This window comes from Falco cherrug, chromosome 9 (genome assembly GCF_023634085.1).
Source record: "Falco cherrug isolate bFalChe1 chromosome 9, bFalChe1.pri, whole genome shotgun sequence".
NCBI lineage: Eukaryota > Metazoa > Chordata > Aves > Falconiformes > Falconidae > Falco > Falco cherrug.
This window is the reverse complement of record NC_073705.1, coordinates 23621170-23637681: the sequence shown is the minus strand read 5'-3', so window position 1 is coordinate 23637681 and position 16512 is coordinate 23621170. Positions and strand designations below refer to the sequence as shown.

The following is a 16512-nucleotide window of genomic DNA, read 5'->3' as shown; positions in this document are numbered from 1 at the left end:
ATAAGGATTACACAAGGTGAAAATCTGCTTGTCCTCAAAGGTGCTGGGCATTCAATCTTTTTTCTATATGCCAAAAACTTCATACAAAAATGTATACTTTTTTTGCAGCATGAAACGTAAGACAAATTCAAAGCAGTAAAAAACATCCCCAGACTGATGGAACTCACTTTGCCTCTTGCCACCCAACTGAAACACTACCTGTATAAAGACAAGAAATACGTACCACGTAGAGCAAAGCTCTGTAGAGGAAGTCCTTACGACCATCAGGACTCTGATCTAACTTTCGACGAATGAAAAATCCACCTAGCTTGCGGATCAGTGTGCTACACAATAAAGAAGAATTATACTCATCGATTTCAGTTTGCAGGAAACTACTACATGTCCAGCACAAAACTCCTAGCACACAACAGGAACTGAAATGACTGAAATTCTCAAAAACGAAACCATATTACGCTATCTGCACATGATGGGACCACACGAGTATTACTCCGTTTAACTTAAGCAGGCTTCTCTACACTGTCTTGCTGCCTTTCACCCCCTTGACAGACAACTTACCTCTGCAGTGACCTGGCTGGGAGGCTGTGGTACACGGAGATGCTAGTGACGCACGTAACAGCTCACCCAGGCTGGCCCAAGCCTGTGCCATGCTGCACATACAGCACAGCCTTCGTGCCCACACCGTGCTGCACAGTCCCGTGGCCACGGGATCAGCTCAGCCGGCCAGTTCTGACAGAGGAGCCTGCCAGCAGCTCCCACTGGGTACCAGCAATTACACCACCTGCGCAGCCTTGCCTTTATCTAACCATGCAGCAAAAAGTTCTCATGAGAACATCCTTTCTGCCTGACAGAATAAATGATGAACAGAGGTTTTTCCTCTAAGAAAATCCTATACTAGCTCAAGTGACTGAAATGGGGTAACCTTTTCTGCAGAAAAGGGTGCGCACAGAATGCAGCGTGCGGAGGGAGGCCTGCTGGATGCTGCACAGCTCGGGGTTCCCAGCGTCTAAAGGGATGTTAGATTACTTATGCTAGTCTCTCTTTCTTTTATACTGCTAGGCCTAACAAATAGCATTGGAATTAATACTTTATAGAGTTTGAATGCCTTACTGGGATCATTCACACCTACCAGTGCAGAACAATCTCTAAGTTAGGGTATCCCCCTTCTTTCGTTTCCTGCAATATCCAGCGGCTTTTCAGAAAAAGTTATCATTTTATTTTTTGAGTTATCTCCAAAATCTGCCTCACAGAAACACTACCTAACAGACCTTAGGTTCTTCAGCCACCAGAAATGTAATTTAAACACAGACCAAACTGGAGTACTTTCCCACAAAGTATTATTCACTCAGCACTGTTACCACCCAGTAGCCAGCTCATTAAACTTCATGAAGAAGAGTGGTCCATTCACAACACTTTTTAACATACTCATCTTTCCTTAGTCACCTACCCACTCTGAGACTCCAAGAAGAAAGTAATATCCCTCCTTAACCTACTGAGGTTATGACACAGTTTCTCAGAAGGATTTTATTATGCTGTCTCTCTGAGCATGTAGTAGGAACCAAAGAAGTTCTACATGATGGCCCAATAATACTCAGACTATACTTGGACAAAAGATACATAGCACAATAGGTCACCTGAAGATCCCCCACCTCAGTCTTTTCCAGATAAGAACAGGTTATTACCTGAAGATGGGGATGTTGAGATTGTTCCCTGCAGCAATGTAGGGTGCTTTGATGTTATGGCAGAAAAGAATGAATGTAAGGAGCAGGTAGTCAATGTGGGATTTGTGAACAGGCAAGAAGATGAGAGGCAAATTCATCTATGGTGGGGAGAAGCGGAAAAAAGAGAGAAGACAGATGGTAAAAAAGGCATAATATTACTCCTTCTTAAAATCCATCATTGAGATTGCTAGCATCATATTATCAGAACTACCATATTATCAGAACCAATGCTAGTTTCTGCTTGTTTGTTTACTTCTGGTTTTCATTCAGCTGTGACTGGGAGAACATTACAGTCAACTGTACTTCTTAATTTTCATTGACTGTAGCTTTCAGTTGTATTCATTACATTAACAATGATTAATACTCCCAGTTTCTTCAGACTCACAGTACTGAGACAACAATCAAACAATCAAAGGGATATGGCCAAATCATCAGTATCACCAATGTACTGCTGTTTCTTAGATATCAGCAAGGCTCTATGAACAGTGGGGTTCCCAAACACTGTAATCAAAAGGTAACAGAAAACAGTAAGAACCTTTTCTGTTTCGTTTATCTAATCCATCTTTCTAAGGCGAACCCTGCAAAAAGAATCAATTCCTTTGAGTGTAAAGAAAATAGAATCATGGAATGGGTTGGGTTGGAAGGGACCTTAAAGGTCATCTAGTTCCAGACCCCTGCCATAGGCAGGGACACCTGCTACTAGACCAGGTTGCTCCAAGCCCCATCCAGCCTGGCCTTGAACACTGCCAGGGATGGGGCACCCACACCTGCTCTTTGATCAATTTCAATAAATACTGAAGGACTGGGAACAGACTGCTAGTAAAAACCAGGAAAAGTTTATTTCTTAAAGCTTTTTATTCCAACTTAAGGTAAGAATGAAAAATCCTAAACAGATCTACTAATTTATAACTGGCTGCCTCAGCACAAAAAAAGAAATAATGCTGGATGCAGGTTATCTGAGGTAATCATTCAGCCTGATAGTTAAAATTTGATCCTGAAACAAAGGTAAAACCAGAGTTCACGTAGTTTTTTAGGTTACACAACTCAAAGAGCATTGCATGTAATTACAAACACTATTTCACAGATATGAGAGAGTTCTATCTATCTACAATCTGATTCCATACAGACTTAGCAGAACTCTCCTAAGAAGAGGCAGTGCTGTAAACGTTAACAGAAACTACATCAGCAATCTATCCTACTAGATTCTTTCCCACCCTCCCTTACCTCTGTTGCTGCTTTGACCATTTCTATTTGGCCTCTGTGGATCTGAATATTCCAGAAAAAGCTGTTAAACAACTTCAGTAACACCCAGCCAGTCAACCTGAAAGAAGAACAAACACAACTCAAAAAACTTCATTCATTTCTGCCTCCATTTTATAATGCTTGTATATGACTAAAAGCAAAGCCATAAAATCTGATTACTTCATATTCAAACAAAATTACTATCAATCAAATTGCATAACATTTTTTGCCTATCAGCTAAGCCATGGTTAGTAACCACATTTTAGCCTCCTGCAGTTATGACACAAAACTTGTTAGCATAAACCTCAGTGAAGGCTGTTCAAAGGGCACAGACCACTTTACATACAGGGCAAGTTAATGGAGCTCCTGTGATCAGTTCTAATTAGCTAAGCTAGTTAGGTGACAAGCATGTCTGGTCTTGTGGGGGAATTTAATACAGTTAAAAAATGGAGGGTTTGCATCACAGAATTTGGTGAAAGGGACTAGGAACATGACAGAGGCAAATTCATCCTTAGTAGTAAAGGTAGACACCACAGTAGAAGATTTTTTTTTAAAGACAAGACTCTGTCTGAGATATTTATAACTACAGATTATGATATTCAGTGGGATACAGGAAAAAAGGTCTTTCACAGTCTAAGATGCTGCAGCTAGCTGCTGTCGCTCGTATCAGTCTGAAACAACAAAACATACTAATACTGGTCTAAGCTTTAGCACCAAACGTAGTTTCAGGAGAAAATAAAAATAAAACTAAAACAATCTGTCTGTATTTAATCTTATCATAAGACTTATCCCTTGAAAAGGTGGAGGGTTTCTGCTCCATCTGAAAATGAAAAGTAAGTACCACTTCATTAGTTAACATTAGAAAAGGGATTTTTATGAAGAATGTATTATTTTTTAGAATAATTATTCATGAATAATGTGTTACAAGCTCTGCTGGTGTAATACAGAGAGCTTGGCTGTCCTTCTACCCGTTGACAATACTGATGAGCCATTTTTCTTACCTGATTAAAGCCGGTGACACATTTGCTACCATTTCCTGCAGAATCTTCCTAGCTTTTTTCTTCACTTTGTTGATGGCTTTGGGATCCGTTTGAGCAAAACTACCTGGAGCACTTGGTTCAGAAGCTTCATCTACAATGGCCTTCTGGACTCTAACATTAAAAAGTAAAACTTATGAGACAGTCCTGCAACAAAAGAGTTTAAGTCACAGACAACTACTGCTGGGAATGAGCTGCATGTTACTATAGGAGTAACTTGCAGGCATAAAAGAACATGCACGCTGAAGTACTGCATACTCCAAATGCACAGAATTTAATTCAGCAGTTTTCTAAGCTCTGATTAAAAAGGTGCATGACGGATGAACGTTGACCATATAAAAGAGTTTGTACACAGTTCACAGGTATGATATTAAGTGATTGCCAATTTTCAGAAACAGTAAGTGAGGTTAAAAATGCAGAAAGAAGAGCTGAAATCTCCTGGTTTTCAGTATTTTTTTTCCTGCCATGGCAATTTCACTTACCTCAAACAGATTTATGCAGTTGCTATTCTGCACTGCTACAGTATACTCCTCCTTGAATTCTCAGCTTTACAAAGTGTAACTAGATTTTATAAAGGCTAAGAAAGATTAAGTGGTCTAACACACCATAACTATGACACAACACAGTTTGCTTTACTTTTCCAAAGCAATACTATCGTCTACAGATGGGACTTGAACATTAAAAATTCAGGAGAGTTAGGAATGTTAATGTAGGCAGTGCGTGCCCTCTGACAAAAGCAGACTCAAGGAGTGGGCATGCGGTTGAATTTCTTTGTGTCCATGGGAAAACTGACACCTTAATAGCTGATCAGGGGCTCAACGTCCCACTTACAATGCAGTATATGAAACACAAAACAAGCTGCACAAAATAAAGGGTGGGTATTTTATGCCATAGCCTTTACCCAGTTTTGCCTCACGCTCTGGGTGTACACTCAGGGTACTCTGAAATGCTGTTTTCCTCTTATTTCTGAAACACTGTCAATTTCCAATGGCTGCAGTGTGACTTCAGTCCCATGTATTTACATAAACTAGTTAAACAAACATTTGAAAAGTTACCATGTCGCAATTTATTTTCCTGTGTACTCTCTGCTGTCCACCCACTATTATCACTCATTTGGAGATTCATAATTCCTAATCCCCCCTCTTTTACTATTCAAACAGAAATTGCAAACTACAGTCCTGAAAGGCTGTGCTGCAGATACTGTATCTTCTAACGTTTTAAATAATCTGATTTTCAAAACCTGCCATTTCCAAATTCTTAAACCATATTATAATGTATCAGTCATTAAAAAAAAAAAGTTTATTTTGCATTATCTTACCTGCTGTTATTCAGCACATTTTCTGTCAGATTCTTGGCAAACATACCCTTATGAACATCCCTCTCTTGCACAAAAAGGACATAACAAAAGCGTCTTGCAAGCCACCCTCTGTACCTGCAAAAATATGAAGGGTGTTTGAGTGTGACCCTGAAAACACTTCACTGCCAGAAAAAAGAATATTGACCACCTGAAAATACAATTAAGAAGCAAAAGTAAATCAAATTTTATGAAAGGCTGCCTAAGGTTTTTGTATTGTCTAGTAAATCGCCAATATGTTAAGTTATGGGTGAAACAACTGATGTGTAATGTAAAATATCTGAGACAACTGGGGTCTGCATTACTTCAATTCAGGGTGACAGTGGCCTTAAAATATCCATAGTATCACAGGAAAGCAGTGACAAACCAGCACATACATTTTGTCTGTCCACTGGAACAGACTCCCCGGCCCAGCCAGGACAAAAGGAGAGAGAAGCAGTGCTGATTTCAGATCCAGTGACTTTCCACCGAGGAACGTAGATGCCCAGCTAAGAGGTTTGCCCGCTTCCTCAAGAAACAGACTCTTCATGGGAAAGTTACTCACATTGTACACACAGAGTAAACTCTCACAGACACTCCTGAAAATATGTTTGCATTAGCCACCAACACTAAAAACACTATTTTCATAACCTTTTCTTCCAGTATTTTTAAACACCCAGCCCTATGTGCTCCTATGTACCTTGTACTTCCAAGGTTCTAACAGGAGCAGAACCACTGAATAATCCGTAAATCTCTCTATGCATTCAAGCGTTTAAGTAAGGCAACTTAACTTATGTGGCCAGTCTCTTTTAAATAAACCCTGTCCTCTACTATCTGGATCATATAAGCAGCTATCACCTGAGAAAATGTTATTTTTCACAGTTTTCCTAACAGTACAGAAGATGCGCGTGACACAGGAAAGGCTAAAATCCAGTTCCCAACAATGAATATTCACTGCTATTTTGTCTCCTGGCCACCCACACTCACCAGGCCAGGACTAGACTAGACTAGGCAAGCCACCACACATGAGGGTCACTCCACAAAGCAAAAAAAGCTGGGACCCCTGAACAGCAGAGCTGATGTGATGGGGCAGAATTAACAGCTAGAAGAAGAAATTAATTTCTGGCCATTCCTAAGACCAGAACACTCAGTATTATGCAAAAACCCTGTCCTGAAGTCTGCTGCTGCAATGCACTGCTGATGCTCTACCAAGTGTCCCAAACTGAACTGGTGGCAATGCTCATGTCGCTTTCCGTGCTGGAGTGTCGCCAAGGTCCCACTCCTTGTTGTCACCTGAGTAACTGATCTTGGCTGTTAAACCTCCCTACCACATTTCAGTGAATTTATACGTGTTAAAACCAGCTAGGAAAGATGAGAAGGAACTTCTGCACTGCAAAAGGCCACTCGCATGATAATTGAGTGCACATGCACCAGCCACCAGCACAGCCTGCCTGACATGTAACAGTTAGACATATATTCAGTGCATCTCGAAGGACAATGCATCTGACTATTCATGCTGTCAGTAAAGTAGACTGGTGACTCTGCCTTAATTGCTTTTCCATTTTCCCTTTCTCATGAGAGTTTGAGAGCCTTATTGATTTTTCTAAAAAGCAAAGTTGAGGATATGCTTCTTTCTGACAACAATTTTGGCAACTATGAACACATCATCACAGCAGCATACAGTTATTGCAGGGATATGTCAAAGTATAAAGGCTTATACATTCATTTTACAGCTTAGATATGATGTAGCATAATTAGAAAAAAATGTTTTCTAATCATGTAGCAATGGTAGAAGACAAAACCCACGCAAAATAGACCCAGCGAAGATATAATGTAAAACTGACATGTTCACACCTCGGAAAAAGGCTGTGGTAACGTCTCAGTACTGGCACGATACGCTTGCAGTTAAAGAGAATGCCTCTTGCTTTCTAAGGCCAAGAAACTGTGACTATATAACCCCACGGGACCTCATAACTTCATTAATATTTGTCAGTTTCCAGACTATAATGACATTCTGAGCTAAAGGCATTTTATTGCAGAATAATTCATTAACCTGCGTTTTGATGCCCTTGTATTTTTAATTTAAGGAAGTCTGACCGTTCAAAACCATTCAAACAGAGTTTTGAAACTAAAAAAAAAAAAGTTAAATGCTATTTCTGTTATTTCTCTGTACTCTAAACTACAAGCTCAACTCTTAAAAAAAACATAATTAATTCAAATTGAAGAAAGAACAGCCTCTAACATTAGCTTCCTCCCTCTCGAGCACAGCACAATGCTGCCTTTCTTCCACTGAGACACTTCGGCTCATTTCTTTCAGGCTGCTGGCCTCTCTTTGTTTGCTCTGACTCTATGACAAACGCTGCAGGACCTGCTTATGCTAATGATTACTGTAAAAACTTCAGCAAGCCTTATTAACTTTTCAAAGAACAGAATAAAGATTTTTGTATACTTTATCTTCATCCCAGAACATAAGTTTTATTTCCAGTAGAGCAAAGATCTATCATGGGTTTTAGGTCACATACACCATTCTACAGGAGCTGCACTCTGCCACTGAGGCAGAGACAGTCTCGCAAGACATGTTCAGGTCTAATTGTCATTAATGATAATAGTCAACGCCTAAATTGTGAGCCAGATCTGCTCTGTAAATTAAAATGCAGCCTGAAGTCATTCTTAAGCATGGGAATAAAACGGCTCCTCTCAGCATTATGCTGTGGATGCTGCCATTTGCACTAAAGGAGAAAGGATATAAACATGCTCTGCTTTTTGTGACACAGGTTTGACCTTACACTCCTTGTCTATAAACCCAAAGGACTTTGCCCAGCTCCCAGATACATGCAGCCAGATTTAACAAGTACATTACTTTCCTGAGTTCAGCACCAATTCCTGCATTTTAGGACAGCGACATACATTCACTCAGTCCGGACTATCATGGAGATTTCCCTGCCATATGATCAGAACACATGAAATTTTAAAAGCAAAAGAAAGACTTGCTACATTACCTTGTATGTGTCTCATTGATATATATGACATTACGTAGACCCAAAGATGGAATACTAGCATTGAAGAAGTTATCCTGTAAAACAAAGTAAAAAAAGATTGGTGGACTATTTCATTACGTAAGAATAGCTGTGCCTGTACATTCGTCGTAACATTTAAAATAATGCAATGTTTTTCACCTCTATTACAAACAAAACCCAAAGCAGAAAAGTGCTGAAAGTGCTGAACTGCTTATAAAGCACATAAACTGTCCTGAAATGAAAATAAAATTCAGAAAGTCGCTATTCCCAACTCCAATACTTTCAAACTACTCTGTAGGCTTTACCGCATACAAAAACAGTTGTATTCTTCAATTCAGGATACTTTATCATATTCTGATGTAATATAAACCAGGACTTGTCAAAATACAGAACTCATCTCTGAGACAGAACTTTATTAAGCTACATTTGGCATTCGTGTAATCACGAGCCTTTTGACACTCTGCCTGTGACACGCGGTCTGCCAGCAGATCACGCGTCACCTAACGGCAGCCCAAGGGTCAGGATATCCATCCATGGTTAGGTGGCAAACCTCCACATTCCTCCACTGCCTGAACAACAAACTCAATCCAGCCTTCTACGTCCCTGGTACAGACTCTGTGTGCCAGGCTATTAACTGTTCTGGGATGAGTTTGGGTGCAGTTCCACTTGGATAAGCAAATATTCCTTCGCAGGAAGACCTAAACTTTAATCTTCCATATACCAGTGGAGTACCTTGACCGAGAGGCTGGTTTCTTTCTGCCCAAGTAATATTTAATTATAAAACTGATAACATGCCAACAGTGAATTGCAGCTAAAACCACTGGGACTGTGCATGTCAAGGAAGACAAAAACAGGACAGTGAAGGAGAAAGATGGTTACTAGCAACAGCACAGCTGCAGAACAGCCTCAACTACCAATTTTGCAATGGGAGTCAGGTAAGACTCTCATTTGTTTGTATTTTATTTAGGAAACATTATTTGCCAGAAATTTAAATATACGAATGTCCTATGTAATTTGCAAATCAGGTAGAAGTCACGTGCTACAATGGGAGCACAGTCTTTTGCCCCATGTTAAAGCATAACTGTGTTGTACATACAATCAACAAATTGTTGCTCTAGGCTCTTAAGAGGAAACTTCAAGGTAATACTAGTTTCTTTGACTGTTCACTAGTAATTTTTTGTATGCCTTAAAGCTGATGAAATGTTCCGGCAAAGAGAAGTGAAATTACTTGTGCTTCGTCTCCCCCAAAATCAGCAACAAAGTTAAGTACCACTGAATGCCCAAGTCCACTCCAGTGGTTATAACCTCGCTCTGTGAAATTCATCCTACAGCTGCATGTCATACTTTAGCTTTTTCTTACTTAACTCTTCCCTGACCCTGTGTCAGGCAGAGGATCTGGTTCTGTGAGACCAAGCGAGACGATAACAGCATTCCCTGCTGCCATGAGGAAGAAGCCCAGCTCCCACCACGACATCCTGCGCTTTCCCACTGAAAACTACCCTTCACCTCTTAGCTTGTACCACCTCTAGCATTCATCCCACCCCTCAACAAGCCAACCTCATTCAGGCAAGGCTGAAAACTAAGACAGCCAGACTAAATGAATAAATAAAGCAGGTAGTTTTCTGCTTGGTTAGTGAATTTGATCAGCCCCCAGGAAAGCAGGAAGGAAAGTAAGAGGGAGAAGTAAGACTTCCCACTCCCAGCATCAGGAAACTGTTAGTTTGGCCAATGCATTTAAGGAAACGTCTCACTCATCCATCCCTTTTCCTTAAGGGAATTAACGAAACAAGCAGCTCAAAAAAAGTGAAATATCTGGAATCTAATGACAGGAACTGGTTTGTTATTGTCTGCTGCAAAGATGGTGTTCAATCCCTGTGGCAGAAGGCAATAAAGGGCTTAATCCGGTCACACCCCTCTCTTAAGTGGGATCTTAGGATAGTTCACTTGTTTCTTATTAAATGAACAAAATACAGAGCAAGATTTTTATTTTTAAAGCACAATTCCCAGCTTGAGAGCTAACAGACTGATTACTAAATGTATAAAGCCCTAAGCTGAGGATTCCCACACACCTTTTTACAAGTCAAAACACTTAAGTGTCTGTTAAATGTTGGCTCAGTTTATGTAATTGCTTGTCTTGCTGCCCACATCATACGTAGCCTTCACAAACATTTGGATTTCTATCCTACATTTGTATGTCATTGCGGCAATTTTCTATTCTGTTATAGGAATAGAGTGAAATAATACATTTTCCCTGGTCAAAGGAATAGGCAAATTTTCACTCTAGTCCAGCCAACCGTGGAGCTCAGTGCCGGTGTAACTGAGCACAATTTAAAGTCCAGGCTGTACACATAGTCAAATTACACGATAAGCTGATTGCGAACTATATTATGGCATTTATCAGCATTTTGCATCTTCAGCTTCTGGAAAGCCTGCCCAATGCAGTTCAATAAAGTTCACATTTTAAATCAGCTTGTGCAACCTCTCTAGAGCCACCATCTTGACACTGTTCCCAGCAGACAAATATCCTCACCATCGTAACTGGCACTCCTTGTTTCCAGGCTGGGCAGAGAAGCCAGGAATCAGCCAAGTGTAGAAAACCAACCTGTCTTCTCCATCACAGGATTGATCTCTTCAAGTTTGAGAGGACATGTATTGCTTACCCTCAAAACTGTATTTATTCTGTGGATGGAGAACTAAGCGTCCTAAAAGTAAGCCTTAACACTTTCATATGCACCAAATTCCTATTATTAATTTAGCAGAGCAGATAATTTTTTCCGAACAACTTCCTAATGCTAATTCTGAAGAGCTGGAATGTCGTTTAAGTTCACACTGAAAAGTGAGAGACAAAGCATCACAGTAAGTCTGTGTCATCCACTAATTCCATGACAAATACAACCAAAAACAAAGGTGAAAAACTATATTCCTTTATGAAGTAAGAACATTATGGCCTTAATTCTGAAGGCAGGAAAACTACTGATATTTCATTATGCTGCAACTATGCGTTACTGTCTAACATAATCCAGTCCATAATCTTCTTACCCGGCTCTGGGGAGTGCATACGTAGCAACATCGTCCCACAAATGGCCTTTTTCTGCTCAACAGGGTCTCCTTCCATTTTAAAGTGGCAGATCGGAAGAGAGTGGGCCTAGAATTACACTCTCCCTGCAGAATAAAAAGCACTATGTAAATATCCAGAAATAAAGTTTTCACATACCCAGTACAATGTAAGAGGAGTTACCAGAGGGGAAAAACCACCAACACAAAAACCGAACAAACAAAAAAGCAAAGCACAATTACAAAAAACTAACACAAATTTTGCCAAGATTTTTTCTAAAATAATTATTTCCAGATGATGTGATTTTTAAAAATAAAAGCAAAACCACAGTGTTATACTTACGTATCTTAAGCACTGTAGCTTTTACTGACACGCAAAATTTTAAAATAAATAATAAATCTAATAAGAAACAGCAAGAAAGCTGTCAGCTGAGAAAAGTGAAAGAAATTAACAGTAAATTACACTCTCAATGTAAGGGTGCTTGTAATATGAGCAATGGGTTTTAAGCTTTAACTGGATATTACCCTGTAAAATTGCAAGACAACTGAATGTACACAAACTATTAACTCTGTAGCCTCTTTCTCGGCAGTTTTACACAAAGTGATATGAAAAAGGAACAGCTGTGCGTTCTCCAATGTTACACTGTGTTTCTGAAGATTACAGAACCAAAATATCCAAAGCAACTGCATTCACAAAACACATTCTCTGCGTTAGGGCATAATGAAAATATACTTAACTACAATTTTTGTAAAGACATTGATTGTGCCCATTAAAGTCTACTGAATTATTGCTTGCCTGAGAATGAGCATTGGATTGCCATTTTCTGAGTTTATATTCCAAGTTTTTAATGAGGGAAGCTATAGAGACAAAAAAAAAAAAGCCCAAACTAAAATGTTGTTTAAAATAGCACATTTAAGTGGAAGAGAAGCAGGGTAGAAGGGTTGGAAAACACGAATACAGATTGCCACATACTCAGCTAGAAAGCCAGTGCAGTGAGAAACAACCAGAAAGGCAAAAGCAACACTGAAGACGCCTAAAACCTAAAATGTGCAGGTATCACATTTGGCAAGAGGTGTGAAATGACAATTATTCCAAGATTAAGCCTTTCACCTGAAATAAACAAGCATCCAGATGCTAAGTCTGGCCCAATCCCTTCTCTGTCACCTTCTGTAATGCTAACTCCAAAATGAACCAGCTTTGTAACAATACCATCTTCCTTCTGCTTGCCTCCAAGCCCTGACTGAACTGGATACCACTTTCTTAAAAAAACTCTTTCCTATCTCTTTCATCTTGCCTGCCTTTATCCCACCCTCTCACAGATCGGTCGGTTACCGCAGCTTGCTGTCCAATGCAACTTACATCTAGCTAGATAGAAAACCCAGCTGCCAGGACATCTGTCCTTTCCCTCAACTCTGACCATGTCTCCAACTCTTCCTCTGTATCGAGTTCAAACTCCTCCTCTCCAGAGCTGTGTCTAATTCTTCCTGATCTATGCTTCTAAACCAACCAGTACCAGCCCCGTCCCCATGTGGCTTTTTGCTCCAGCCAGCCCCCTCTGCCTCCTCCAAATCCCAAGAGTCACTCAACAGAGGACACAGACTTTTAATAGACTCCTTATTTATATCCACCAAGTTTTCTCTGCCTCCTGTATTGCATGAAAAGCTCCAGCTACAATGGCTACATGACCTACATACCTCTAGCTTCACGCTCCTTTTCACTCATGCATTTCAAACTACATCCTTCAGAACTGCTATAAGCTTACTGTTTGACTTTCTGTTTGACCCCAGCCTAGTCCAGAATGGGATTCTGCACATTTACTGGTATCTAAAATAATTAGTAACATCACACCAGAAGGCAGTAAGACTATCAACTGGGTTTGACAGGGTTTTTCTTTTCTAGCAGCATCAGTCTTTGGCACAGCACTGAACTCTTGGCTCCTCCTTACTTTTCAAGTTGAATTAAAACCAAACTGTATTATGCATGAGAGACATAAAGAACGGAGATAAAGCATCACAATAATAATAAAAACAGAAAGTCCACCTTTATCTTGAAGAAAAAGTAAGATAAATATGGCTAGTAAAATTCACAACTTTTACTTACCCATTCTTCACTGGAATGCTTACATCTACTGATGCTGCACTCTGCTGAGGTGGACAAATAGGAAACATCTATTGTTCCAAGGGACAAAGCAGTTTCATCCATGACACAAGAGTTGAACTGAAGATCAGAAGCTGCAAAATAATAACATACAGGTGTACATACATATATATACACACACACAGGAACACACCTACAGACACATGACTTCAGTGATGGGTATCTAGCAACAAATTAGCAAACTGGTATTTGTACACTCTTCAGTACAAGTTAGGTTCTGAAGCTGTTTCATTGCAGTCAGAAATCAGCATGATTTTAATATGATAATAAAACTAGCGCATTCAACTTCCATAAGCAGGGCACACCAGTTGGCTACCTGCATGTCCACCTCTCCCTGCTCTTCTTCCCATTACAGGTCAGTATAGTCCCTTTACGCCTCTTCACTGCAGTTTATACCATTCAGCCACTTTCAAAAGTTTACTATTCCCTTGCACTCCATGACCTCAGTCTTTCATCATCTGCTTCTCAAGGACACCTGTTATCTATAAAAAATGTCATTAATGTTCTGTGCCAGCCCTGCCTCACTGTATATTTCCCGTGTCTGGTCTAGCTGCAGTCAGATGGGTTTGCAAACCCCCCAGAGCAAGACGTGCGCTATACAAAAGCGCACCCCTAAATCCGAACCCGCTGTTGACATCAATGACACTACGGGCTTAAAAAGCAGGAGAGAAGTCTAAACTTGAGCTATTATTTTCAAATGGAAGTTTTACAGTTCATATAATAAGTGCAGTAAATCATTCTCCTCTGGCCAAAGAAAAAAGCAAGTAGGCCAAACGCATCAGAACAACTTAGCATTGTAGGGTGTATGGGGGGTGGGGGGGCTACGGATTGAGCGTGCTCTGTGACAGAGCCACGGGAGCAGCGATCCAGCATCTTCACCCATGGAACGGTCACCACCGCCTCTCCCAACTCTCACGGCGAACGAACTTGCACGCGGCCGGGCTACGGGCCGCCCCGCACGGCCGCCGCTGACGCCCTCCCCCCCCCAAGGCCAGACCTGCAGCCCCCCGGGCGGGCGCAGCCCCCCCCCGCCGTGCCCGCCGCAGCTCCCAGGGCCGGGGCCGCGCTGCCACCCGTACACCGACCGCACAGCCCGGTGCGCGGGCTGGCCTCGCCTCCTCTGGCTTTATCACTCCATTCGCCTTTTTCTTCTTCTTCTTCTTTTTTTTTTTTTTTAATTAATTAGTGCCCAGGCAAATTAATACCTAACCCACCCCATACACACAACAAAAAGGCTGACGAACACCTAAACGGTGAGAGCAACGCGCGTTCTCCTGGCGCTCAAGGTGACCTTGGCTGCACCGGCAGACGTACGGGATGAATTAAAAAACAAATTAATAACCCCCCCATAATTAAAAGCCTCTGGGAGTAACAGCCGCCTCGTACGTACCTCCGACAACGCCCGCCCCGCCGGTGCCGCCGCGGCGCTCAGGCAGCTACCGCGCTGCAGCACGGCATCTCCGGGGCCGCGGCGCCCCTCGCACGCTCACGGACCTGCGGCAGACAGCCCCCGGCCGGCGAGCGCCGTGCTGGCCGCGCAGCGCCCCCGGGCACCGCCGGCGCCCGCTGCCAAGGGGCCGCCCCCGACCGCCGCCAGGGACGGGCAGCCACCGGCCCCGGAGCCCCCGCGAGGCCGGCCGAGCCCCCTCCCCGCCCCCGGCTCCGCGGCAGCCGCAGCGACCGGCAGCGCCGCCCCGCTCCGCCCGCGGGCACCGCCACACGCACCCCGGGCCGACCGCTGCCCCGCGCCACCGCCGGCTCCGCGCGCACCGCCGGCCACTGCCGGGGCCCGCCCCTCCGGCCACGCGGCAGCCGCGCGCCCCGCCCCGCCCCGCCCCGCCCCGCCGGCCCGGCCCCGGCCCCGGCCCCCGCCCCGGCCCCGGCCCCGGCCCCGGCCCGCACCGCCGGCGCCGCCGCTGCCCCCTGCCCGCCGGGCCGCGCAGCGGCGCCGCGCCTGACGCGACTTCCTGAGCGCCCGTCGCCATGGTGCGGGCCCGCCGCCCGGCCCCGCCGCCTGTCGCCCGCCTCCGCCCGGCCCCGGGCCCAACGCCCGCCCCCGGGCCCGCCACCCGCTCCCCGGCGGCGCCTCCGCACCCCGCGCACCCGCTGCCCGGCCCGCCCCCCCCCCCCCCCCTCGCTCTGGGCCGCGGCGCCCGGCGCGGCCACCGCAGAGGCTGGGGCACCGGCCGGCTGCCCCCCCGCGGGCCGCAGTTCCGCCGCGCTCGGGTCAGAGCTGCCCGGCAGAAAACGGCGGCGAGAGTCACGCCGAACCGCGCCCGCGGGGGCTGCGGCGGGGCCGCGCCGCGGTGCCCTCAGAGCAGCTGCGCAGGGCTGGGGACAGGTATCGATCTGCCCCCGGCCTTGCCGCAGTGCCAGCTGCCCTGCGCTGAGCGCAAAAGCAAATGTTGATTGAGATTGCTGCACCTCACCAAACACGGGCTGAGGGTATCTCTTGGCCTGGGCTATTTAAAGATCGTTTTTCTGTGGCTTAAGGCGAGTTGCAGGCCTGTGGAAAGAAAGGCTGGCGCCTGCGCTTCATTGCATGTCCGAGTGGTCAGCGTTACTCAAACCAGCACAGCACAGGAATGAAGTGACAAAATACAAGACATCGTTTCACACTAATGCAAATACTCTGCTTATAAATTTAAGTGACCCAAGGAGGTATTGTCCTTCTAGAGATCTTGCTTCTAGATGTAATTTTGGATTTACTACAAATGAGAATTAACTAAGAATTACAAATGCCTTTCACACGTAAGATGTGATAGACAGAACCCTAACTGCTACAAGCGTCTGTGAGTTCCCTACTTCCCACAACTGAGCACGTCCCAGGCAGTATCACTGGGGCATTACAGCTGATACTTTACAGAGAGCATTCTGCAATTTACCGGTCAGATGAGAGTTTGAATTTCCCCCCTTTGCAAGAAAAGATACTCTTCTTTTGTGGCAAAGTAGA

General features: G+C 43.7%; 1 protein-coding gene across 3 annotated transcripts in view; it reads right to left on the bottom strand.

Moving 5' to 3' along the window:
• Nucleotides 1–16512, bottom strand: part of GPAM (glycerol-3-phosphate acyltransferase, mitochondrial) — a 45529-nt gene that overhangs the window by 17379 nt on the left and 11638 nt on the right. For 2 of the 3 annotated variants that reach the window (XM_055719780.1, XM_055719778.1), the window contains 8 exons: nt 13503–13633; nt 11387–11509; nt 8330–8403; nt 5316–5429; nt 3962–4111; nt 2943–3039; nt 1680–1816; nt 224–323 (listed from right to left, as the gene is read on the bottom strand). In XM_055719780.1, coding sequence (XP_055575755.1) covers nt 224–323; nt 1680–1816; nt 2943–3039; nt 3962–4111; nt 5316–5429; nt 8330–8403; nt 11387–11509; nt 13503–13604 — 897 coding nt within the window. In that variant the 5' untranslated portion in view covers nt 13605–13633. Of the gene's footprint in view, nt 1–223; nt 324–1679; nt 1817–2942; nt 3040–3961; nt 4112–5315; nt 5430–8329; nt 8404–11386; nt 11510–13502; nt 13634–14949; nt 15169–16512 lie in introns of those variants that run through there. The other variant, XM_055719779.1, reaches the window with a different exon arrangement.